General features: G+C 41.2%; 1 protein-coding gene across 10 annotated transcripts in view; it reads left to right on the forward strand.

Annotated features, from left to right (window-relative positions):
- LOC138740698 (fibronectin type-III domain-containing protein 3A-like) overlaps window positions 1–26,141 on the forward strand; it is a 137,143-nt gene that overhangs the window by 37,696 nt on the left and 73,306 nt on the right. For 9 of the 10 annotated variants that reach the window (XM_069893736.1, XM_069893737.1, XM_069893731.1 and 6 more), the window contains 4 exons: window positions 2,802–2,877; window positions 5,107–5,183; window positions 15,982–16,213; window positions 21,079–21,363. In XM_069893736.1, coding sequence (XP_069749837.1) covers window positions 2,802–2,877; window positions 5,107–5,183; window positions 15,982–16,213; window positions 21,079–21,363 — 670 coding nt within the window. Of the gene's footprint in view, window positions 1–2,801; window positions 2,878–5,106; window positions 5,184–15,981; window positions 16,214–21,078; window positions 21,364–22,638; window positions 22,699–26,141 lie in introns of those variants that run through there. The other variant, XM_069893740.1, reaches the window with a different exon arrangement.

Here is a 26,141-nt window from a genome sequence, read left to right on the forward strand (position 1 = left end):
TTTGAAAAAGGGCTCAGGCCCAAAACGTCGCCTGCCTTTTACCTCCCATCGATGCTGCGTGACCTGCTGAAGTTCTCCAGCACTTCTGCGTACTGCCCTGAATCTCAGCAACAGCAGATTTTCTTGTTTGCCTCCGTATAAATGCCACTCCTTTGCTCAAATGGGGAGAGTGTGTGGGCCACATTCTTCTGGTTCAACTGGCCTTTCCTCATCCAGTTTGACCTGGGTACTCCCATGTGTGATTCTTTAACTATGCCTCACCTTCCTCTAAATCCAACAATTCTCCAACCAACCATGTGTTGGAAGTACCTTCGTCTTAACAATGATTTACTTGTAAAGACAGGAATGCAGCGATCCTACCTCAGTTGAAGCTTCTGGTTTTGAATTATTAAATGTGTGGCCATCTGTTATTCAATGTACTTGTTTTCTGTCTAACGTTATGCTTTTGAATGCAATAAATGTAGTTGAAGTAAAACCGTATAGAATGTATCCTTTTATTTAGTCTGTTACTTTAGGTACTGGTCCATTTCAGAATGTGAACTAAATTGGACTCCACAGAGCATTACAGGAATACTAGAAGGATGCTTATCCTGTTTGGGGCAATATTAAATACAGAGTGTCACACTTAATGTCACAACAAACGAGCATGACATTCAGTGAAGTTTCAAAAAGAACATCAAGTCAGAACAAGGCGTAACAAAGGCCAAATGCTCCGCAAAATTATCATTGTGTTTAGAATAAAGTGCTGCTTTGTTTTAATGTTGTTATTCCTACATTTAAAATGAATGCAAACATTTACCTTGTATAATTATTAATTTCACATTTGAGAAGCACTCGAGGATAGAAGCTTTATCTTTTCCAATTAGTTTCTGAGTTTATTATTAAGTTAAGATACACAGGAGACTCTTCGACTCAACATCAACTGTTCTTTTTCTATCACTGATGCAACTTGGCTCACCGAGCTCCTCCTCCAGCTTTATTAAGTTGTTAATTTCAGATTCAGATCTCTGATTTATTGTCAGAGTACATACATGACATCACATACAACCCTGAGATTCTTTTTCCTCTGGGCGCGGCAGAGTTCCCACTAAATGATAGAGTATAAAAAAACTGTACACAGCATATACATGTAAACAAATAAAGAACTGTAAACAGACAATGAATGGAAACAAACTGACTGCAATACAGAGAGTAGCAATAAAGTGCGCAAGTCAGAGTCCTTAAATGAGTTTCTGACTGAGTTTGTTGTTGAGGAGTCTGACGGTGGAGCGGGGGGGGGGGGGGGGTGAGCAGCTGTTCCTGAACCTGCTGGTTGGTGCAAGTGTTGTGGCACCCGTACCTCTTTCCTGATGGGAGCAGCGAGAACAGAGCAGGTGCTGGGTGATGTGGGTCTTTGACAGCAGTGTTCCTTGTATATGTACTCAATCGTGAGGAGGGTGGTTTTGCCTGTGATGTCCTGCCTTTTGCAGGTCTTTACGCACCATACCAGAATGTGATGCAGCCAGTCAGCACACTTTGTAGAAATTTGCCAGAAATTTGTTTAATTTTTGTCTTCAAATGAAGAAAAGGATAAGGACAATGTGACTATTCACTAAAACAAATACGTTGACTTCTCCAGATTTCAGTTGCCGCTTTCCCCACCCTGTCTCTCTCTCATTCCCTTATGTCGCCTTTCCTTCAACTCCCCACTTTTGGCTCTTCTTCTTGGACAGTTCCTCAAGAAGGCTGACTTGCTTTGCAGTTTTGTGGGTTTTGAGAAAGCTAATGAAATGTGGGAAAGGTAGGTTTCTGAGGTAGCAGGGCTACTCCTCCCTTCCACACAAAGCTTTCATGTGCTCCTGACACGGATTCCAGGTTCCCAAAGACATCCCAAGTACTCCTTCTCTTTGTGTAGTCACAGGTTGGAGATACACAGAAGCCAGTGAGGACATGGTATTTCTTCAAGGATGCATCAAGTACATTCATCTCAAAGTTAACGATATTGACCGAGGAGAAGAAGTTGACACTGGCTTGCTTGTGAATGTTGTTATGGCGGTGTTGGTGACACTTTTCCAGGAAATAGTAAAAACACAGAAATGCTGGGGGAGTACATCAGGTCTCGCAGAATCCGGAGAAGGTAAAGTTATTTAACTGATGTTTCAGGCCTGAGCCCTTCTTCACAGTATGAGAAAAAGCAGGCAGCTGCCTAAATTAAAAGGTTACAGAGAAGGAAAGAAAGGGTAAGGGGGGAAGTACAGACCAACCGATAAAGTGAGAGACTTTTCCAGGGCCTTTTGTGGCTGGCGGTAGGTAGTCATGGTATGGGACGGCCAGGATAATTGCTTCCCAATAAACCAGGAGTTTTGTCGCTGCATTGAACAACCCTAATGGAAAAGGCATTGTAATCTTCAAGAGTGGCTCTTGTTTTTTGATTGAATATGTTTGTAAATTTATTTTTTTTTAAAAACATAAATTTGAAGATACAGGACAGATCATGACAATAAATTCTGATTGATCTACAAGCCCATAAGTTTTTGGAGGGTGGGAGGAAACTGGAGCACCTGGAGAAAATCCACGCAGACATGGGGAGAAGGTACAAACTCCTTACAGATTCGAACCCAGGTCACTGTACTGTAATAGCGTTGTGCCAACTGTTGCACTAACCTTTCTGCTCTAATAATATGTAATACCATTATATAAAAAGATTAAAGCTATTGTTTGTAAATGTAACTTGATGTAATTCAAAGATTAAATTTTACTTTCATTTATGAATTTTAAAATAATGCGGTGATTCTCTGTCCTGTTTTAATCTGCATTTTTAGGTCATCTTGGTTCAAGTTAATGCTGGGGAGACATTCACAATCAGAACAGAAGACGGCCACATTCAGTGTATTCCAGGTACAATGACTCAACCAAAAACAACACTATAAAACTTCTGTGTACTGGAATGAGGGGCAATATGATGACAGATTGTTTTCTTTTCACATAAAACTGAATTGTTGCTCTTTGGAAGGTGATGGATGAATTATATCATCACTGGTTGAAAATTCCAGAATTTCCTGGCGATTTGGGTTCAAATCCCATCTTGGCAGATGGTGGTACCTTTGAATCCAGATTCTGCAATTAAAAAAAATATTTGAAGGCCATCCAGTCACATCTTCTGCAGGGGAGGAAGTCTACCATCCCACCTGGCCAGGCCTACACATGATTCCAGACCCACAGCAATGTGGGTGACTCTTAACCATCCATTGAAAAGATCCAACAAGCCATTCAGTTATAATAAACCACTTAAACGCCAAATTGAATTGACCTATCCCTATGAATTTCTCCTGACCAATATCCGGGGGTGTCAGGCCATGATAACAACCAGCTCAAAATCCAACTGTTGGCTCCTGACATTCATTGACACCACATGCTATGGAGGAGGGGGGTGGGAAGTTGTCACTGAACATAAACTGGAGTAGTGATGAAACACTCTCCACTTGCCTGGTTGAGTGCAGCTTCAACAGCACCAAAGAAGCTCGACACCACACAGGATGTAACAGCTCACTTGATAGTCACCCCATCCACTAGTCAAACACTGACACCATTGCAACAACTCATTAATGCTCTGAGACAGCCTCTTCCAAACCTATCAGTTCGAGGGGCAAGGGCAGCAAAAGCATGGAGGAGACGACTTGCTGGAAGTTTCCCTCTAAGCCACTACCCTGACTTTGGCAGCACGGTTGGCATAGGGGTTAGCGCAACACCATTACAGCACCAGCGATCGAATCTTGTGCTGTCTACAAGGAGGTTGTATGTTCTCCTCGTGTCTTGTGGGTTTTTCCCAGGGGCTCTGGTTTCCTCCCACCCTTCAAAACGTACCGGGGACTGTCGATTAATTGAGTATAAATTGGGCAGTGCGGACTCCTGGGCCGAAATGGCCTGCTACCATTCTTAAATAATTTAAGAAGCCTGTCGCCGTTCCTTCACAGTCACTGGGTCCATATCCAGAAGCTCCCTCCCGAGCAGAATTGTGGTACACTCACACTTTAAGGACTGCAGCAGTTCTAAAATGCAGTTCACCATCATCTCACGACAAATAAGGATGGGCAACTAAAAGCTGGCTCTGCCTGTGAAGCCCATGCCCTAGAATACTTAAAAAAAAAACTCCATTGCTCTTGTGGTTTGGATTTTAACCCCCTTCAAAGAATATGCATTTGTGAGCAAGATATTCGGATTCATGCCTTACACAGCGAAAATATAATTAAAATGCTTGCGGAGTGCAGAACAGACAAAGGGTGTTACTTATCATTCTGGAAATCAAGCTTTACTCAGACAAAAAAGTTTGAAGATTGAATTGAGGTGAATATATTAACTTTTCTGACAAAATTGGATATGTTGACAGGAGAGGATAAGAAAGCATTCAACTAGTTTTGGATTTTGTACCAGTTGACACAACAGTTATTTTTCATCTTCTGTTGTTCGTTCAGATGTGCAAAGTAATTGTGCACTATTTCTGCTCCAGGATGCTGGAGGGAAATCATTGCCTTAAAACATTTGGGCCCTTCAGAACACAAGCAGCATCTTGTGGTGTTTGCAGGATGTTTTTCAGATGGAAAGTTCAATGATTAAAGGAATTGCAAAGACTAATCATTATTCCTGCTGGTCTAAGGACCTCTGCATTGAAACCGGATGAGAAAGAACAACCAAGACCAATTGGATATGTGTTGGGAGTTGACCTGCTTTGTGAATTTGTCATCCGTGTGACCAATTCACCTACCAACCTTGTTAGTTTTTGGAATGTGAGAGGAAACCAGAGCACCTGGTGAAAACCCACATACAAACTCCTTACAGCGCTGGATTAGAACTTGAGTCACTGGTTCTGTATAGTGTTAATTTTGAGTAATTAACCGTACATTTTTGAACAAAGACACTGAATCGGTAAAACTATCATAGGGGACAAATAGATGCATGACAGTTTAGCCTAATGCTATCCTCAACAGTTACCTACTCAGGAACTGTAAGTACGAGGAAGTAATCAGGAAAAATAAATATTTTTTTATATGCTGTAAGCTGCAGCAGGCTTGATTTGTTAGATTATTTTCAAAAATTGCAAATCCTTATTATTTCATATTATATTTTTAGGTCCTGCTCATGTTCCGATGATGTCACCAAATGGCTCCATGCCTCCAATTTATGTGCCTCCAGGCTATGTTTCACAGGTACTGTATACTTCTCATATCTGCCAACTTTTCTTCTTTCACTCGGTCTTGAACACATGCGCAAAAGAAAGGAATGTATTGTAACGTGCGTGCTACGTGAAGTGTGGAGTGAGAACGACACACACATACCCAGTTGGGTCAAGGTCAAAAACTGATTTATTCCTCTGCCAGCCCTGATGACAGGAGTGATGACATCACAGCGCCGTGCAGGAGGTCACATGGGACAGTGGCTGTTGGCCCTCACGATCGTCGCATTCACCGGCCATTTTGTGAGCTGGGATGTGACTCGGTTCGCGGGCCGCTACAGTATTAACATTTGTAACCAGCTTGGCAAGATTCAGTGACTTTTACCGAGACACTTCACCATGCTTGGCATAATTTGATATGCATTTTTCTAGGGAAGATGATATTTTACACTCAGTTCAAAATTATAAGATATAAAAACTGCATAAACAAATACTGGTATAAGATTTAGGGGTAAATTGTAAAAATGTACGCCCAGCCTCTTGGCACCTATGTTAATCTCTTCCCTAAAACGACCGTACAAACACTGTGGGATCCCAGTGTGCGAACTGATCCTTCGATCAATCCAGGAACCTATTATCTTCTTCCTTTTCTATACTTCATATAACTATATATCTCATTTATATTTTTTATATAATATCTGCGGAGGGTGGGGGTGGGGTAAAAATCACCATGTAACTATTGTGGTTGCTGAATCGTGGTGCGAAATGAAGAGTTGTGGTCGAGTTGAGTTCAAACAGAAAACAACAGTTTAGTTTTGGACCAGGCACTTTTTATAAACCTGGGCTCGCAGCCACCCTCGCGGCATGCATAGCCGAAGGTGACATCATCGCGCTGCCCGTGACTTCCCGAGCCAGTTCGATTTCCTGCCAGGTGAGCTGTCACACCATTGTAATTTTTTAAACTTAATCATTACTGTTTTATTGCCTTCCCAAGATCGTGTTATATGGCGAGCTCTCCACTGGCCACCGTGACAGAGGTGCACCAAAGAAAAGGTACAAGGACTGCCTAAAGAAATCTCTTGGTGCCTGCCACATTGACCACCGCCAGTGGGCTGATAACGCCTCAAACCGTGCATCTTGGCGCCTCGCAGTTTGGCGGGCAGCAACCTCCTTTGAAGAAGACCGCAGACCCACCTCACTGACAAAAGGCAAAGGAGGAAAAACCCAACACCCAACCCCAACCAACCAATTTTCCCCTGCAACCGCTGCAACCGTGTCTGCCTGTCCCGCATCGGACTTGTCAGCCACAAACGAGCCTGCAGCTGACGTGGACTTTTTACCCCCTCCATAAATCTTCGTCCGCGAAGCCAAGCCAAAGAATTAAAATATTCAAAGTAAAAGCCCAATATTGGTGTAAATATTTTCACTAAGGAAGTTAAACGTTAATATGTTTGGGAGTCCATATTCAATACAGGTGTCTTTGGAGAGCTTAGATAAATTATTTAATTTGATGGCCGTTGATATAATGATATTTTTAAAAAACTCTTCGGCAAATGGATGTAAGAAAAAAAGGCAGTTATGGGCTTTGAGGGTGGAATGAGTTAGATTGATGTGCATTAGGTTTATGTAGATCCCCTGCTTCCACCAATGGTCCAGAACACACTTGGACCCCCAGGACCACCAATGCACCTGTGTCATGCAGATATGTTTCCGGGCATCACTGTTCTCTTCCTGGCATACCCTGGCTTCCATACCTCCCTAAATGGTTATTTAGGATGTATTTGGACTTTGTTCAAGACTTCACTAATCTTCTAGGGCTTCACAAGTAAATGATCACCATGATCCTCATTTTCCCTTCTATTCCCCTTTGCTCTTCATGTATACTTGCAGAATCTCTTGGGATTTCCTTTCCCTACAGAAATTTCAATGTCTCAATAAAGGGTTTCCACTCAAAATGTCAACCATTCTTTATTGCCCATTGATGATGCTTGACCTGCTGAGTTAAATTTAAAAAAAATTCAGACATACAATAGGTAACAGGCCCTTCCAGCCCACAAATCCATGCCCCCTAATTACATACAATTGACCGAAGAGCCCTGGTAGGTTTTTGAAGGGAGGAAACCGGAGCACCCAAAGGAAAGCCAGGTGGACATGGGGAGGACCTCCAAACTTCTTACAGACGGTGCAGGATTCGAACTCCACTCACCAGCACTGCAACAATGTTGCGCTGGCCAGCGCACTAACTGTTCCTCCAGTAGTTAGTAGGGGCGTGGCAAGATGGCGTAGAGTCTAGACGTGCAATCTCGACCTCTCTGGCCAGGCTTTTTAATATGCGTTTTTTAACCCTTTGTTTTCAAGTTTAAACTTTTTAAATTTTAGTTTAAAGTATTAAAGAATTATTATGGCCACTAATGGTAAAAAGACTAAACCTCAAGTTCATAAGAAGTTATGTTTTCGAAGTGCTGAAGATTTGGGGCCTAGATGACTTGATACAGCCCCATCAGGCTCAATCTCTTTATTGTCTAAACCCCAAAGATCAACTGTGGGGGGTGGAAAAAAAAATCTATTGCTCACCAAATGAAGGATGGCGCTGGAATTACCCGTTCTCCGGAAGAAGGTGCGTGTTCCCAAGAAGTGGACCCTGATTTGGAAAGCCTTTCGATTTCAATGGAGGGAGCATGCAGGAAGACGACTCCATTGTTGGAAATGCATCAGGTAGCATTTCAATCTGAAGAAATTATTTTTCTTCGCTAATTGATGACAAAACAACGAGATATATGGGGGGAGACCGGTGGCGACCCCCTGAGGAAGTCGGGGTGCCATCGCTGGGAGTCCAGACCCGCAGTAAAACTTTTAAAATGCATTCTGTTGAGTTGCAGCAGGAGCTGCAGTTACCTTGTTCTGCCACCATGTCAGAGAGAGCAGAGCTGAGTTTTACTGATTCACAGTGTATGCAATTGAATGCCATTATTCAAGCTGTAATAATACCTGGAATGGATTTGTTGACATCTCAAATGAATGAAATGGTTCAAATGAATGCTGGTATAAGTTCAGAATTAAATATGGTTAAGACACATGTGGATGCATCTTATGAAGAATTTAAAAAAATTTCAGACTGGTTTTTTGGACTGTAAACAACAAATGACTTCTAACACAGAAAAAGTGTTGAAGGTAGAAAAATCAGTCATAGAATAAGATCGTGAGAAGGAGCTAGAAAGAAAAATAGATTATTTGGAAAATCAAAGCAGAAGGAATAATGTGAAAATTGTTGGTTTGCCAGAAGGTATAGAAGGACAAGATCCCTTCATTTTTTTTAAAGACTGGATTCCACAAATATTAGGGCAAGAATTTTTTCTCTGGGGGATTGGCACTGGAAAGAGCCCATAGAGCTTTAAGAAGAATACCCTCAGCTGGTCAACTACTGATACCGGTAATAATTCTATATTTGAGTTATTTGCATAGAGAAGCAATACTTCGACTTGCACTACAAAATGTGAGACCCATTATTGATTCAGAATAGCAGAGTCTTTTTTTATCCTGATCTGAGTCAAGAGGTCATTCAATGTCGGTGTCGATTCAATCCAGTTAAAGAAGTTTTGTGGCGTAAAGGTTATAAGTCTACTTTTCGTTACCCTGCAGTGTTGAAGGTGTTTTACGGAGACTATCAATTTTGTTTTTTTGAAAATGATTGTGAAGCAATGATTTTTGCTGATTCATTGCCAGATATAAGAGGACAAAGATGTAGTCCACCATTATCTCCTAAAGAAAAATTTGGTAGTTCAGGAAACAGAAGAATTGGCAGAAATGGGAAAAACGGGAATAGAAAGAGTCTACTTCCTTCTAAAATGGGATCTTCGAAACTGGAATCTTCTGGATGAAAAGAAGAATTTTCTTATTCTATTTTTTCTTTTGTAATTATATTTTGATGTTATTAACTGTTTAGCTGGAGAGGGAGAGATTTGCATTAAGTTCTTTATTAGTCATCAGCCACCGGTGGGTGACCCACACCCAATTTTTGTTTAGGGGATTACCACCTTTTGGTAGTTTTTTTTTCGGGGGGGGGTGGATTTTCTTTTTTTTTTCTTTATTATTTTCTTTATTTTTATTTTAAATTTTTTTAGTTTTTAATTTGTGATTTTTTTATTGGATGGCCTATATACGTTAATTTGAGTTTTTATATAAAGATATTATTGGTATTTAGCAATAATAGTAGATATGTCAAAGTTGAGGTTTGCTACTTTTAATGTTCGAGGATTAAACAGTCCGATTAAATGTAAGTGAGTCTTGAAAATTGATATTACCTTTTTACAAGAAACACATTTGAATGTGAAGGAAAGTGTGAAATTAAAAAGGATTGTGTTGCACATATATATTCTTCTTCATTTAATTCTAGAGCTAAAGGTGTAGGAAGTTTGATACATAAAAATTTATCTTTTGAATTATAATCAATGGAGGAAAAGGCAGGATGTATTCTTAAATTGAATTGTAAGATTTTTAGTGAATTTTGGACTTTACTTAATGTTTATGCTCCAAATGCAGGTGATGAAGTATTTATTTCAGATGCATTTTTATGTTTGGGTCAAGCTAATAATAATATTTTAGTTGGTGGTGATTTTAATTGTGTTTTGGAACCTTTATTAGATGAATCTCTGAAGAAAGTTTAAAAATCCAAGACGGCAATCCAGATCCAAGCGTTGATGAAAGATCTTAATTTCGTAGATATTTGGAAACGTCTTAATCCAAAAGAGAAATATTTTTCCTTTATTCATCTAGACAGGAATCATTTTCAAGGATTGACTTCTTTTTAGTATTGGCACATTTACAAGGGAAAATATAACAAGCGGAATATAAAAGTAGGGTGATTTCAGATCATTCTCTGTTATATTTTACATATGAAACTTCTGAGAAAATTCAAATAGCTTATTGGAGATTTAATACAATGTTAAAAAATACATAATTTATTGATTTTTTGAAAAAAATTAATTTTTTTTGAAAGAAAGTTCTAATTCTGTTCAAAGTAAGTTTGTATTATGGAATGCTATGAAAGCCTATTTGAGAGGACAAATAATTAGTTATACTTCTAAAATAAAAAAGAATTGATTAAATCAGAGTCTTGAATTAGAGAAACAGATCGATGAGTTAGAAAAGGAACTTCAGAAAGATGCTACAGAAGATCAGAAAATAGAATTATCTAGACTGAAATTGAAATATAATACTTTGCAATCTTATCAATTTGAATGTGTGATTAATAGGACTAAACAACGGTATTAGGAATGGGGAGAGAAAGCACATAAGGTATTGGCGTGGCAATTAAAGAACAGATATCGAGGACTATTAATGCTTTAGACAGAATTCTCTTATTATTTATAAACCTTGCGAGATTAATGATGAATTTTATAAAAAGTTATATACATCTAAAGGAAAACAGGAAACTGGATCGATTGATTTTTTTAAAATCACAGTTGAATTTACCAATATTAGAGGATGGAGCCTTTGACACCGTTAGCAGGAAAGGGCTTTGGCAAATACTAGAGCGCCTCTGATGCCCCCCCAAGTTCCTCAACATGGTTATCCAACTGCATGAAAACCAACAAGGTCGGGTCAGATACAGCAATGAGCTCTCCGAACCCTTCTCCATTGACAATGGCGTGAAGCAAGGCTGTGTCCTCGCACCAACCCTCTTTACTATCTTCTTCAGCATGATGCTGAAACAAGCCTTGAAAGACCTCAATAATGAAGACGCTGTTTACATCCGGTACCGCACGGATGGCAGTCTCTTCAATCTGAGGCGCCTGCAAGCTCACACCAAGACACAAGAGCAACTTGTCCGTGAACTACTCTTTGCAGATGATGTCGCTTTAGTTGCCCATTCAGAGCCAGCTCTCCAGCGCATGACATCCTGTTTTGCGGAAACTGCCAAAATGTTTGGCCTGGAAGTCAGCCTGAAGAAAACTGAGGTCCTCCATCAGCCAGCTCCCCACCATGACCACCAGCCCCCGCACATCTCCATCGGGCACACAGAACTCAAAACAGTCAACCAGTTTACCTATTTCGGCTGCACCATTTCATCAGATGCAAGGATTGATAAAGAGATAGACAACAGGCTCACCATGGCAAATAGCGCCTTTGGAAGACTACACAAAAGAGTCTGGAAAAACAACCACCTGAAGAAACACACAAAGATCAGCGTGTACAGAGCCGTTGTCATTCCCACGCTCCTGTTCAGCTCCGAATCATGGGTCCTCTACCGGCATCACCTACGGCTTCCATCAGCGCTGTCTCTGCTCCATCCTCAACATTCATTGGAATGACTTCATCACCAACATCGAAGTACTCAAGCTATCAGAGTCCGCAAGCATCGAATCCATGCTGCTGAAGACCCAACTGCGCTGGGTGGGTCACGTCTCCAGAATGGAGGACCATCGCCATCCCAAGATCGTGTTCTATGGTGAGATCTCACCTGGTCACCGAGACAGAGGTACACCAAAGAAGAGGTACAAGGACTGCTTAAAGAAATCTCTTGGTGCCTGCCACATTGACCATCGCCAGTGGGCTGATATCACCTCCAACTGTGCATCTTGGCGCCTCACATTTCGGTGGGCAGCAACCTCCTTTGAAGAAGACCGCAGAGCCCACCTCACTGACAAAAGACAAAGGAGGAAAAACTCAACACCCAACCCCAACCAACCAATTTTCCCTTGCAACCGCTGCAACCGTGGCTGCCTGTCCCGCATCGGACTTGTCAGTCACCAACGAGCCTGCAGCAGACGTGGACATACCCCTCCATAAATCTTCGTCTGCAAAGCCAAGCCAAAGAAAAGAAGAAAGAGGATGGAGGTATACAGGAGTTAGAAGAACCATTTACTGATTCAGAAATTAAAAGGACTATGCTGGAAATGCCGAACGGTAAATCGCCTCGTGATGATGGATTTTTGGTTGAACTTTATAAATTTTTTTATGATGATTTATCTGCAGTGTTTGGGGATGTATTATGTCAAGTTGGAGAACATTATGATTTATCTGAGTCTTGTTCTAGTGCTTTAATTACAGTAATTCCTAAAAAAGATAGAGATCCTTTGAAAGTATCTTCATATAGACCAATTTCGTTGTTAAATGTAGATTATAAAGTAATAGCTAAAATATTAATGAATAATTGGCTAAATTTTTACCAAAGTTGATTCATATTGATCAAACAGGTTTTATAAAGAATAGATATGCTACAGATAACATTTTGTGCGTGATTAGTTTGATTAATAGATTTCGACAATCTTTAGATCATCCGATGGTGATGTCCTTAGATGCAGAAAAAGCATTTGATAGAGTTGAATGGAATTTTTGTTTAAAGTTTTGGAGAAATTGAAGTTTGTTCCTTCTTTTATTGGTTGGATTAGGGCTCTATATAGTAAACTGGTAGCTAGAGTATTGACGAATGGTTTGATTTTGGAATCTTTTATGTTAACTCGATCAACTCGTCTTTTATCACCAGCTTTGTTTGCGTAGTGATTGAACCTTTAGCACAGTTGATAAGAAAAAATACACAGATACAAGGTATGAAAGTTTTAGATGAGGAGTATATAATTAATTCATTTGCTGATGATGTATTGGTGTATTTAATAAACCCAGCTCAATTACTTTTGCATTTGAAGGAATGTTTAATACAATATGGATGTCTTTCTGGATATAAAGTTAATTGGGGAAAAAAGTGAAATATTACCAGTAAATGAAGGAGATTATTCAGTTTATAAGAATATTATTAATTTGAAGTGGACTGATCGAATTAAATATCTGGGTATAATTTTGAATGTTAATTATCAATCTTTATACAAATTAAATTATGCTCTGTTAATGAAAAAAAATAAAACTGATTTGATTAAATGGAAAGATTTACCGATTAATTTAATGGGAAGGATAAATAGAATTGATGAATATCTTTCCGCGTATACAATATTTGTTTCAATCTATTCCATATTTACTTGATAAATTTTTTTTCAAGATTTAAATAAAATGGTTAGGGAGTTTTTATGGAGGGGTAAATTTTCAAGAGTAGCTTTGAATAAATTAACTTGGAAATATGATTTAGGGGGACTACGTTTTCCACATTTTCAAAATTATTACGAGGCAGCCCAACTTAAATTTATTAGTTCATTGATGGATTTGGTACGGCCTCCTAGTTGGGCTAAAATTGAGATGGCAAAGTATTTCTGAATTTGAAATGCATCAATTTTTGTTTAGGTGGAATATAAATTTGTTTCAACAATATAATGTGCCTATACTAAAACATTTAATGAATTAATGGATAAAGAAAAAGAAAATGATAGGTTCTAGGTGTAAATTATTGGCTTTGACTCCGTTGTATAATAATCAACTTATTTCTTTTTCAATACATAATCAAAGTTTATTGCATTGGAGATTTAAAGGTGTGAAAAATTTGGGTGATTGTTTTAAAGAGGGTAAGTTTTTATCTTTCAATCAGATGAGGGAAGATTTGGTATTGATAAGAATTCTTTATTTCTTCATTATCAAATTCGATCTTTGGTAAAATGTACGTTTGGTAGAGATATGATTTTACCTAAAATGACTAAATTTGAGACTTCTCTTATGAAGGTACCAGAGAAGGGTTATATTTCATTTATGTATCAAATGTTACAGGATGGTATGGATAAAAAGGGTTGGGATAGATCTTAAATTAAATGGGAAGCAGATAGTAGTTTTACTATTTCTGAAGATGATTGGTTAGATATCTGTTATGATAGTGTAACTAGATTGTTAAATGCATGTTATGCAATGAATAATTACAATTATATTTGACACATGAAAAGTTTAAAAAAAATATGGTTTCAATGAATCAGTTTTGTGTTTTAGATGTGGTGATACGATTGGAAATTTTTATTCATGCTGTTTGGTCATGTATACATGTACAATCTTCTTGGAAGAAAATTCAATCATTTTTAGAATACCTGTATAAGATTAAAATGGTTTTAGATCCAACAGTATTTTTATTGGGTAGTTTGCAACCTCTGAAAGGCTTGGGATTGGATAAGTTTCTGCTTGCTTTTGTATATTTAGCTTTATCCATAGCGAAAAAATGTATTGCTAGTACGTGGAAAGATACAAATATGATTGATATTAATAGATGGCATAATGAGATGAAATATTGTTTAATAATGGAAAAAATTACGTATGTTTCGCATGATAATTATAATTTTTTTTTAATAAGTGGCTGTTATTCTCAGAATATTTACATTTCAGTTTATATTGATTAGATTTTAATATGTATATTTAATTTTTTAAAATATTCTTTCTTTTTTCTTTTTGCCTGGCTCTCCTTAGGAGAGTTGGCTGAAGGGGGCAGGGTGCTGGGATCTTTTTTTCTTTTTTTTCTATTAAAAAAATGTTCATGTTTAATTGCTGTATATGTCATATATTATTTGTTTTTTGAACGAATAAGTAAAGTTAAAAAAAAAGATTCAGGGAATAGATTTAAGATGGAGAAAGGAAAAACTGTTTTTCCCAGAGAGTAGTGAATATGTGGAATTCTCTGTCCAGGGAAGCAGTTGAGGCAACTTCATTAAATGTATGTAAGGTTCAGTTAGAAAGATTTTTACATAAAAAAGGAATTAAGGGATATGGGGTAGTTGGAGTTGAGTCAATGATCAGATCAGCCATGATCTATAGAATGGCGGAACAGGCTTGACGGGCCGGATGGCCGACTCCTACTCCTATTTCTTATTTGGAACATTTGGAGACTTCTGAGTGTGTCTCAAGGATATTTTGTGTCCTCTTTTGATCTACACATTTTCTTTTTAAGTGTACTCTTACATTCCTTGCAATCCTTAAGGGATTTGCTTGATTTCAATTGTCTAAACCTACCATCAGTTTATCTTGGAGGATGAATATAGGTGGAATACGGCAATTAATTTTTTTCACATTACCTTTCCAATGTTCCAGATAAAATTGGGTTCACGTTTTCTAACTTTACAAATTCAACTTGAACAACATTAGGTTTTTTTTTGTTACAAAGATATACAACCAATGTTTCAGGCCTTAGTTTTAGCAATAGCTTGATGAAGGCCTGGTTGATGAAGGCCTCAGGCCCGAAATGTTGATGGTATATCTATGGACGCTGCTTTCCTGCTGATTGTATTCAGCACTTTTACACATTAAACTACAATCACAGTGTCTACAGACGTTCTTGTTTTACTCCTTTTTTTGCGGAGTATCAGAGGCTGAGAGGATTCCTGATAGAAGTTTATGAATTTTTGAGAGGCATTGATTGGGTAGATGGACAGAATTTCCCCCCTGCCCCCCCCCCAAGGTAAAAATGTGACATGCATTTCATCTGAGGGGGTTGTGGGTGGGGTTGAAAGGATATTTGCTTGGGCAAATTTTTTATAAACTGGTGGGTGCCTGGATCGGGCTTCCAGGAGTAGTGGTGGAAGTGGATGCAATATCATTGCATAAGAAGCTTCACGGTCCTCCTATTAATATGCAGGGAATGCACAGAGATATGAATCATATACAAGCAGCAGAAGCTTAGTTTTAATTTGACCATCCTCTTTGGTGTAGACATTGTAGGCTGAAGTTGTTGGTTCCTGTTTTAAATTCTCTGCATCATATCCCAAATAACAAAAGTAGACTGAAATAAGGAAGTCTGCAGACACATTGATTGCACATACACAAGAGTGCTGGAGAAGCTCAACTGATCCTGCAGCATCCATAGAAAGCTAAGATATATGGCCAACATTTCAGGCCTGAGCGCTTCGTAAAGGTATGGGCATAGATTGTAAGTTTTGTTCACTTGTTAAGCAGTCAAAATAACTTGTGTTTTACAGGTCATAGAAGAAAATGGTATTCGAAGGGTTGTTGTGTTGCCACACTCAGCAGAATTCCACCCCAGTAATCACCCCAATGTGCACACCCCTCCATCTCACGTGCCGCAGTACGTGCACCATCACCCTGCTTTGATGCCCCATCCTCCAGTTTATGCTCCACTGACAGGAGCAGGAGATATCCCACCACAGTTCATTCCTCAACATGGTCCAAGCCATGTTTTTGCTGATCAAGGTATGTGTGCAAACCAAGCATTATTGGAGAAAATTTCTTATTAAAGTTCACATCTATGAAATCTATTTTTTTAAATGTTTTTGTAGCAGAAATATGAATAAGATTGGTAAGTTTAAAACGTGCAATTGGTGTTATGAAATTTGACACGATTTAAATGTTTTTGTTCAAATCATTGACATTTATTTTGGTGGGTAATCGGTAACACTTTTAATTGTGGCCAGATTTTTAAATGGTCTCACAATGCCTCCCCTTGTGCAAGAGTTCGAAAATTGCTCAGAACTTGGCTGCAAATAGGATGCTTCCAAAAAGGATACATCTGCTCACTGACGCTCTGCCCTCTGCCAGATGAGTTGAAACCCTCCAAGGAAACTCGAGCAAATCTGCCAGGATATTGTTCCCACTCCAGGAGAATAGTGAATTTTGAAGAATAGCAAAAAATACTTAAAAAGGTGCAAAACTATTTGGAGTGCAGCAGATTTGAGGAGCATCCGTGCCCTGGCCATTTGGAAGGAAACTGCCGTGTCAGCCTTTACTGCAGCGGGCTGGAATATAAACTGAGGAGTGACCCGTTGAAACTGGGCCTGATTTCTGGTGTGACCTCATTTGAAGTTCCGGGTGCTCTTTTTGTCTCTATCTCCAAAGGAATTCACAGGGTAGATCTTAGGGGCTGTTTCCTCTTTCTAGAGTGGAGCTGCCCCTCAGAATAAGGGACTGACCACAGAATTAGACACTTCAGTTCACCACATCCATGCAAACTGTTTTGTTAATCCACACCAAACCTATTTGGGTCTATATCCTTCCATGGCTCGCCTGGTTGAAATGTCCTTGAAATATGCTGATTGTTTCTGACTCCATCATCCACACTGATCACAGTCTCTGAATAAGAACCACTCTCTGTGTAAAATTAAAAACACATTTCCCTGGAATCCCCTGGAAAATGTCTTCCTCTCATGTTAAACTTGCGCCTTCTGGCACTAATGTGGGAAAACAATTCTGTCAACCCTCTCCTTGCCTCTTTTTTTTAATAGTGTATTTAATATAGTCGACTATGCATGCAGTCGATTACAAAATTAAAAATTACAAGTACAAATGTAAATCCAGTGTTTACTCCATGATAGTTATTTCCCACCCCCCCACCCCCCAACTAAGAAGAAAGACCAAAGGATAGAGTAGATATAAATATAAAGCAAGAAAAAAAAGATAGAAATAAAAAAGAAGGAACAAAAAGCAGGATGGATCGTTGAAAAGTGCCGCACACTCCATAGATCAGAAATTGATGTTCTATTTAATTTTCTTTGGAGAAGATGAACACAGGTCTAGAGGGTTAGGCAGAACACATTTAAAGATTTACATCTGTAAATATGGATGCCTGTCTTTGCCTCTTCTAATTCTGTATGCCTCTATCCTCAATCTCCTTTGCGACAGAGTACACAAACCTAGCTTGTCCACACTCTCTCCGTGATTAAAGTTTTTCAATCCAAGCAATGACCCAGTGAATCTCCTTGCCACACTCTCCAACTTAACCTCAACCTTCCTGCAGTGTGGTGACCAGAAATTCACATTATGCACCCAAGTCCAGTCTAACCAGTGTTTTGTCAAGCTGCAAAATAAGATCCAAACTTTTACATTCTACGTAGTCAAGGATGCCAGACATCATCTTCACCTATTCTCCTGTGTTACCACTTCCAGGAACTAATGGGCCTGATCCCCAATCATTCTGTCTGTTCATTGGCATTCCTTGACACCCTCTCATTGACAGCAAATATTATACCTCTAGTTGACTTATCGAAATACATCTCAAAAATATAAAATGGGAGAATCGCCAGGAATCGAGTTGGTCTCTTTCACCTGGCACGGATGCAGACCTTGAATCAAAAATATAAAATGGGAGAATCACCAGGATTGAGTTGGTCTCTTTCACCTGGCACAGATGCAGACCTGGAATCAAAAATATAAAATGGGAGAATCACCAGGATCGAGTTGGTCTCTTTCAACTGGCACGGATGCAGATCTTGAATCAAAAATATAAAATGGGACAATTGCCAGGATCGAGTTAGTCTCTTTCAACTGGCACAGGTGCAGATCTTGAATCAAAAATATAAAATGGGAGAATCACCAGGATCGAGTTGGTCTCTTTCTACTGGCACGGATGCAGATCTTGAATCAAAAATATAAAATGGGAGAATTGCCAGGATCGTGTTGGTCTCTTTCAACTGGTATGGATGCAGACCTTGAATCAAAAATATAAAATGGGAGAATCGTCAGGATCGAGTTTGTCTCTTTCAACTGGTACGGATGCGGACCTTGAATCAAAATTATATAATGGGAGAATTGCCAGGATCGAATTGGTATCTTTCAACTGGCATGGATGCAGACCTTGAATCAAAAATATAAAATGGGAGAATCACCAGGATCGAGTTTGTCTCTTTCAATTGGCGTGGATGCAGACCTGGATTCAAAAATATAAAATGGGGGAATCACCAGGATCGAGTTGGTCTCTTTCTACTGTCACGGATGCAGACCTGGAATCAAAAATATAAAATGGGAGAATCACCAGGATCGAGTTGGTCACTTTCAACTGGCACGGATGCAGACCTGGAATCACTTTTTCAAGGTGTCATGGTGATTAAAAACTATCAAAATATTTTCAAGAACTGTACCTACATTGAAAATATTACTGTTGGGGAAGGTTGAACAGCCTTGTGATTCTTGGTTTGGGAAAGAGAAGACCAAACTCAGATTTTTAAATAGTATCATAAAGCTTCCACTTGCTGAAGAATTAGAAATATGAGTTTATGGATATAAAACCATTGTGAATCAAAAAGAATAATGAGCTTAAATTTTAGCACAGGAGACATGTAGAATATGGAGTGAAACATGAAAATCTGCAGACGCTGTGATTGTTGTTAAAACACAGAAATGCTGAAAGAACTCAGCTGCTCCTCAGCTCTGTCCGCTGCAATAGCGGGGATCTCCCAGTGGCCACCCATTTCAATTCCCTGTCCCATCCCCTTTGCTGACATGTCTGTCCATGGTCTCGTGCACTGCCAGACTGAGACCACCTGCAAATGGGAGGAGCAACACCTCTTCCGATCAGGCACCCTCTAACCAGATGGCATTAACGCCAAAATCTCTGGTTCCTGTTAAACCACCACTACCCCCCACCTCCTTCTTCCTCCCCCTGTTGCCTTTCCTCCAGCTCACTCTCCTTTCACGGAGCCAAAATCAATTCTTTCCTCTCCTCTTATCATATCCAATCAACACCTTTTGTGAGTCTGGCCTAGTTCCCCTGGCCAGCCTCAGTCTGAGCCTTTTGTCCATTGGTTATTCCTTGAAGGAGGGGTCAGGCCTGAAATGTCGAGAATGTATCTTTATCTCCTGTGGATGGTGTGAGGCCATCTGAGTTCCTCCGGCATTTCTGTGTGTTTAGAATATGGAACCTGCTCCCATAGAAAGTGATCAAGGTAAGTAGCTGAGATAAAAGGAAAACTTGATTGGAGGATCAAAGTAAAAAGACATAATGGGGAACAGTCTTCAGGAGTATGATAATGAGTTTATTGTTCTGTGCATTGCATAATCGTCATATGTACAAAAATTCTTTGTTTAAAAAATGTAGTATACAAAAAAATTAAAAAGGTAATAAATGCATAAGGTAGATAATATTCACTGTTACTGTACTGCAGGGAAAAATGTGGCATTACAATAGTGCAGACAGACCTTCATGGTGTCAGAGTACTTTATATTTATTGTAACGAGAGGTTCAAGAGCCTGATAGCCATTGGATAGAGACTTTTCTTGAACCTGGAGGTGCTGGATTTAAGGCTTCTTTGCTTTCTGCCCGAAGATAGATATTGTGTCCAGGGTGATGGGGTCCTTTCTGACATTGGCTACCTTCTTGATACAGAGCTTCACATAGATGACTTCAAGGGATGTGAGGTCAGAGCCCATAAAGGACTTGGCTAGGTTTCCCATCTTCTGCAGCCTTCTGTGTTCCTTGGCAGTCAAATTGCTAAACCAGGATGTGGTGCAACCAGTCAGTGTACTTTCCACAGTCCACCTGTAGATGCAGAAGATTATCGAGCTCGGTGTCTGTTTTGTGCATTGCATTTGCTATGGAGTTAAAAAAAAACTGGTGTGGTCCATCGTTTTTTTGTGTGTCTCCTGTTTGTTGGACTTGCATTCCTGCTTTATTTAAGATGAGTGAGGGGATGAACTGTGAATGTCTCCAAATGATTGCAGTAGGGATTAACTCTACATCTGAACTTCCCTCCGCGCCTGCTTCATCTTCACCCACACCTTTCAAATCTCTCAGCAAGAAGCAACTCCTTTTCCATGAGATGCATTGACTTGGCTTTTCATCTGTATTTTGTAGGCTAATCTTTGCAAGTCTCACAAGAAGTCTGCTTCAGGTCCCTTAGCAACTTTCCTAAATACTTTTACAGACGTGTTGGAGAGAAAAGCAATCACAGCTCATTTGGGACGAAATAAATAGGACCGAGCAATATAACAGAGTTGTGATGAAAGGGGATGTGAAGCAGAGTGATGGCCAAAGACATAAAGACAGGCATCATCTATGGAAACTGTTCATCCAATGTTGAACCATGACAGATCTGTTATAAAACCTTCTGTCAATTCCCGGCCAATCTCTTACATGAAATTTAATGCCATTTGAATGAAGTTGGCACACAAGACTCAGTTTCTGCAAGATTTATTAATTTGCCATTTCTGTCAACGAGGCTAAAGGTTTTGAGAAGAAAAAAAAAATTGAATTCACCAAAAAAAAGTGTTTGGATTCCAGCTCACCACACACAAATATGAGCTTGTTTCATCAGATTGATTATGTTCTACATCTTCTATCCTTGTAGAATCCTGTTCTTCCCATGGATGGTCAAATTTCAATCACAGAGATGAGAGGACTGTTAAAGCACATGAACGTTTACAAAAAAGACTTAAGGATAGACAAACAGGAGGACCGAAAGATAGTCCCCCATCATCTCCACGCAAAAATCACTCAACTTTGTCCTCAAATGTGCAAAATGGATATGGAAAAGGACAAACTATATCTGGTGTAACAGAGATTACTGCAGAACCTGTGAAAGCCAAGTCTGGGAAACCCACCAACAGCTCATCTGTCAATGCAGAGAATGAAGGTAAGAATTTATAACCTGTTCCTTATTAGACTGGAAATGTGTGAGCATGTGACAAAAGGTTGATCTATTTTTGTCTAACTGATTATTTGAATCGAAATGAGCAGCATTCTTAATGCAAAGGATAATTAGTCAGTGGAGTCTCGAAGTTTAAGTGGATGATTTGCAAGTAAACTATTTGAAGGTGGAATTTTGAAAATATCTTGAGTTTTTCAGTAGTAACATATTGAGAAACTTTATTTTAAAAAATCATAATTCATTAATAGTCACAAACATGGGGTGTACAATTAATGACAAATAGGTGCAAATTGTTGTTTTAATCATTTATAAAATATCATTCCATAGGAATGATTATCAGAAATCAGATTCTCCAAAATCCTCAATTATCTGAAATTTTTTTAAAAATTGGATAAATGAGGATATCCAAAACAAATCAGAAATCCTAATTTATCCAAAATCTTCTTGGAACCCAGCTGACTGGGGACATTGGGTTTCCAGCGGCAGCAGAGCCGACCTTGGGCTTCCAGCGGCAGCGAGGACCTCTGGCTCCTGGCACAAGCGGGGTCTCGGTGGGGAAGTGTCAGTGATTGGCAGAGGCCAGTATTAATTTTTGTTCAGAATTAAACATTTAAGCCTTATAAAGCCTTCTCTTGGGTCTTTTTGTTGTTTAAACACTGTTACAAGTGATTTGCTGTTGGTACTGGACTGTTTTTAAAAAAATGACCAGTTTTCTGGAAAAAAAACATTTATCTGACCTAGGGCCGGTCCCGACCATTTTGGATAATCGGACGTACTGTAATTGAAAGGTTTTTTTTAAAAAATTGCTAAACTACCAGGTTTAAAATTTCATTTTTCTTGCTGATGCAGGTATTCAAGTCCCTATTATATGCTTAGAATCAGTGACTCCTTCAGGATAGGCAATATTTTATGTCCCCATCACATCACAATAACTCCCTTTCAGAAGTGCAGTATGAATGCAGTTGATCAAAAAGAAAATGCATCTTAATGTTGCTCATTCATTTTAGCCATAGGTTGCATTCTCCAATACTATTATGTCAAAAATAAAGTCATTTGCTTGAAAACGATAGGTTTTTAGACTACTGAACAGTGAATTCTACTGTCAGACTACTGTCTGTCATCCACAAAATGTTCCTAGGATATGATGGGATAACAAAATTATATTGGAATCAAAGCTGAGAAAATGAGGGAGTAAAAATGTAACTGTAAGTCTTGAGATTTTATTGTAAAGGCAATTATTTATTGCTGGTTTCCAGGCAGAGGTGATGGGGAGGAATTTGACCCATGGCCCATGGAAAGATTACACATTTCCTTGTTGGGGTAGGAAATTAAAGTAAATCATGCCTTGCTTTAAAATTAAAATATATTTAAAATTTATGCAAGTGTGATGTTGAAATCAGATTTACAATTTGACACAATTTGATGGTCCTTATTAAAACACGATGCTGGAGAAACTCAGCTGGTCAAACAGTGTACTTTATGTAGCAATGATAAAGATACTTAAACAATGTTTTAGGCTTGAGCCCTTCATCAAAGGTTCATACCTTACCATCACTTCTTCAGTGCTGCCCAGTAAGCTCCAAAACCTGGGCCTCTGCATCCCCCTCTGCAACTGGATGGTTGACTTTGTGGTGGTACACCACCGACCTACTGCAGGGGGCAACATCTGTACCTGCAGGAGTGTACCGCCGGCCTACTGCAGGGGGCAACCTCTGTACCCTCAGGAGTGTTAGGGGACAGGACAACACCTGGCCGGCTGTCAGAAGGAATCAAGCCCCACCTGGACAGGTGTCAATCACCCTCCAGGATATAAGCCTGCGCCGGCCTCCCAAAGTTCACTCAGAGTTACTGCAGTTACAGCCAGCCTGGCTCTGTGAAAGTCTTTGTGGATTACAGTCTTTACCTTGTGTGTGTCTGATTCTGGCTAACAGCGCACCACAATTTAATCCACAAAATTTTCCCATGACTGCCATGGAAAAACTCTTGAGCACAGGGAGCCTCGAAGTCAACCCATGCCACACAGAAGCCCAGACAAGCTTCGAGATCTGGCGGCACATGGTCGAGGCAATCATCGAGGTGCACGAAGGCGGCATCCTGGACTCTGATCAGAAGAGGCTGGTGCTACTCCAGTCAAAGCTGGGTCCCCACGCCTTCCAGGCAACCAAAGGCTACATCACGTACAAGAATGCAATGGACACTCTCGAGAACTTGTACAAGCCTCCCATGAATGCAGTCTGTGCAAGATACCTCCTCAACAACTGAGCCCAGCAACCCAGGGAGATGGCTGAGTCTTACCTGGGACACCTGCGAGAGTTGGCCCAACCATGTCTGACTGAACCCGGGATAGGTGCAGAGGAGGTCGAGAGGCTGATCCGGGACTCTTTCGTCCGAGGGCTATGCTCGAGGGCCATCCAGTAGATGCTGCTGGAAGACAATATCTATGCCCTAACCAAGACAGTGGAAGTGGTCCACACCCTGCAAGCGGCACCCCTGCACATCAAAGTCTTCGATTCCAGGTTCCTCCAGGCTCCCTCATGACCCTCTCACATTATAGCTGCAGTCCCAGCTCGAGCTGAGGAAGAAAATGTCGCTGTGGCAGATGCCTGGCGCCCCTGTAAGTACTGTGGGTCCTGATGTGGGTCAGACCGACTATCGCGCCAAAACTGCCTGGGTGGGAACCAATACTGTTCCAGATGTGGCAAAAAAGGCCACTTCGCTAAAGTGTTCCCCTCAAAACAAGCCGGCAGCTCAACGGCCCTTTATGACCTCCCCAACTCCCTGCGGACCCCTCCATGTGCGCATGCCGGGCGGCGCCATTGTCCCCGCTGCAACTTCTGCCTTCCCCAACTTCGATGGTGCAGCATCCTGCCCCACCAGCGACGGTCAAAGCGTGTGCCCCGAGCACCCAGACCACCCCCCGCCCTCGCCAGCGCCACTTGCCGAGAACTATGGTGACATCACTTCGAGCTCACGGCGTGATGTCACTTCTGGCTGACGTAATGATGTCACTGCCGCCAGCAGCAACGACATTACACCCCCAGCACAACGAACGTGACTGGGGAAGGAGGCCAGCCATGCAGCGGGCCCCCACGTGCCACCGCCATATTGGGCCAGGCAGCGGCTGACACAGAGGTCCCCTGATGACGATGAAAACAACATGGTCAACAAAGGCGATGACAAGGCCCCCCTAACTACACTCCCCACGCCTCCAGGTGCCAATGGCTGCCGCTCGCCGCAGTCTATGACTGACATTGATGTGGTTAACACGGGTAATGACCAGGCTGCCCTACCGATGCTCTCCACACCTCCGGATGCCATGAATTGCTGCGCACAACTGGAGAGCGACAACTCTGACTCCGACTCCAAGGCAGTGCTGGCCGCCACCACGCTGACCAGGAATATCCCCCACGACCTTGGGCGCTCCATGATGGACTTGCAAGTCAACGGGCAGGTAACAATGTGCCTGTTCGACAATGGTAGCACCGAGAGCTTCATTCACCTGAGCATGGCCCTCTCTGTGAGATTAAAAGTCCACCCCACCACCTGCTCAATCGCCCTTGCCGCCAATGATAAGACTGTTGGTACGCTCGGGTGCTGCTCGGCCGATATAACTGTGGGAGGGAAGACTTACACAGGGTTCAGGCTCCTGGTATTGCCCAAACTCTATGCCCCAGACCTCCTGGGCCTAGATTTTCAGTGCCACCTGCAAAGTGTCACTCTTGCCTTCAGGGGTCCCCAACCTCCACTCACATTACACACCTCGCCAACCTACCAGCCCCGGCCAACCTGCGGCCTCTCCACACTACGCATCATCCCACCGGCCCTCTTCCCACATCTTGTGCTAGGCTGCAAGCCAATTGCCACCAGAAGTAGGTGCTATTGCGCCACAGTCAGAGACTCTATCAAGGTGTAGGTGTGGCGACTCCTAGCGGAAGGCATTTTAGAGCACAGTAACATCCCTTGGAGAGCCCAAGACCTGGTGGTCAAAGGGGATTACAGCCAGACCATTAACCAGTACACCCAACTGGATGCCTACCCCCTGCCGAGGATCACCGACATGGTCAATGAAAGAGCCCGCTACCGGGTTTTCTCCACAATTGACCTCAAGTCGGCGTATCACCAAATCCCCATCCACCTGAAGGTCAAGGCCTACACTGCCTTTGAGGCGGACGGGTGCCTGTACCAGTTCTGTTGAGTTCCCTTTGGGGTCATGAACGAGGTCTCCATCTTCCAGTGGTAGATGGATCGCATGGTAGACCGGCACAAGCTGAAGGGAACATTCCTTATCTGGATAACGTCACTATCTGTGTCCGTGACCAGCAGGACCACGATGCTAACTGGAGAAATTCCTCCAGACGGCCGGGGAATTGAACCTTACTTACATCAAGGAGAAATGTGTGTGTTTAGCACCACCCGCCTCGCCATCCTGGGGTACATCATGGCCCATGGGGTCGTCGGCCAAGATCCAGAAAGGATGCGCCCGTTAACGGAGTTACCTCTTCCTCCCCCCCAACACTAAAGGACCTCCACAGGTTCCTTGGCCTATTCTCTTATTACTCGCAGTGGGCCCCTCGCTTCTCGGACAAGGTCTGCCCACTGGCCCAAGCTACAACTTTTCCCCTCTCACCCAAGGCACAGGCAGCCTTCATCCACATCAGGCAGGACATAGCGGACGCCATGATGCAAGCTGTGGATGAGGACTCCCCCATCCAGGTGGAGAGCGATGCCTTCAAGGTAGCCCTCGGCACTACCCTCAACCAAGA

The sequence above is a fragment of the Narcine bancroftii genome, chromosome 8 (genome assembly GCF_036971445.1).
Source record: "Narcine bancroftii isolate sNarBan1 chromosome 8, sNarBan1.hap1, whole genome shotgun sequence".
NCBI lineage: Eukaryota > Metazoa > Chordata > Chondrichthyes > Torpediniformes > Narcinidae > Narcine > Narcine bancroftii.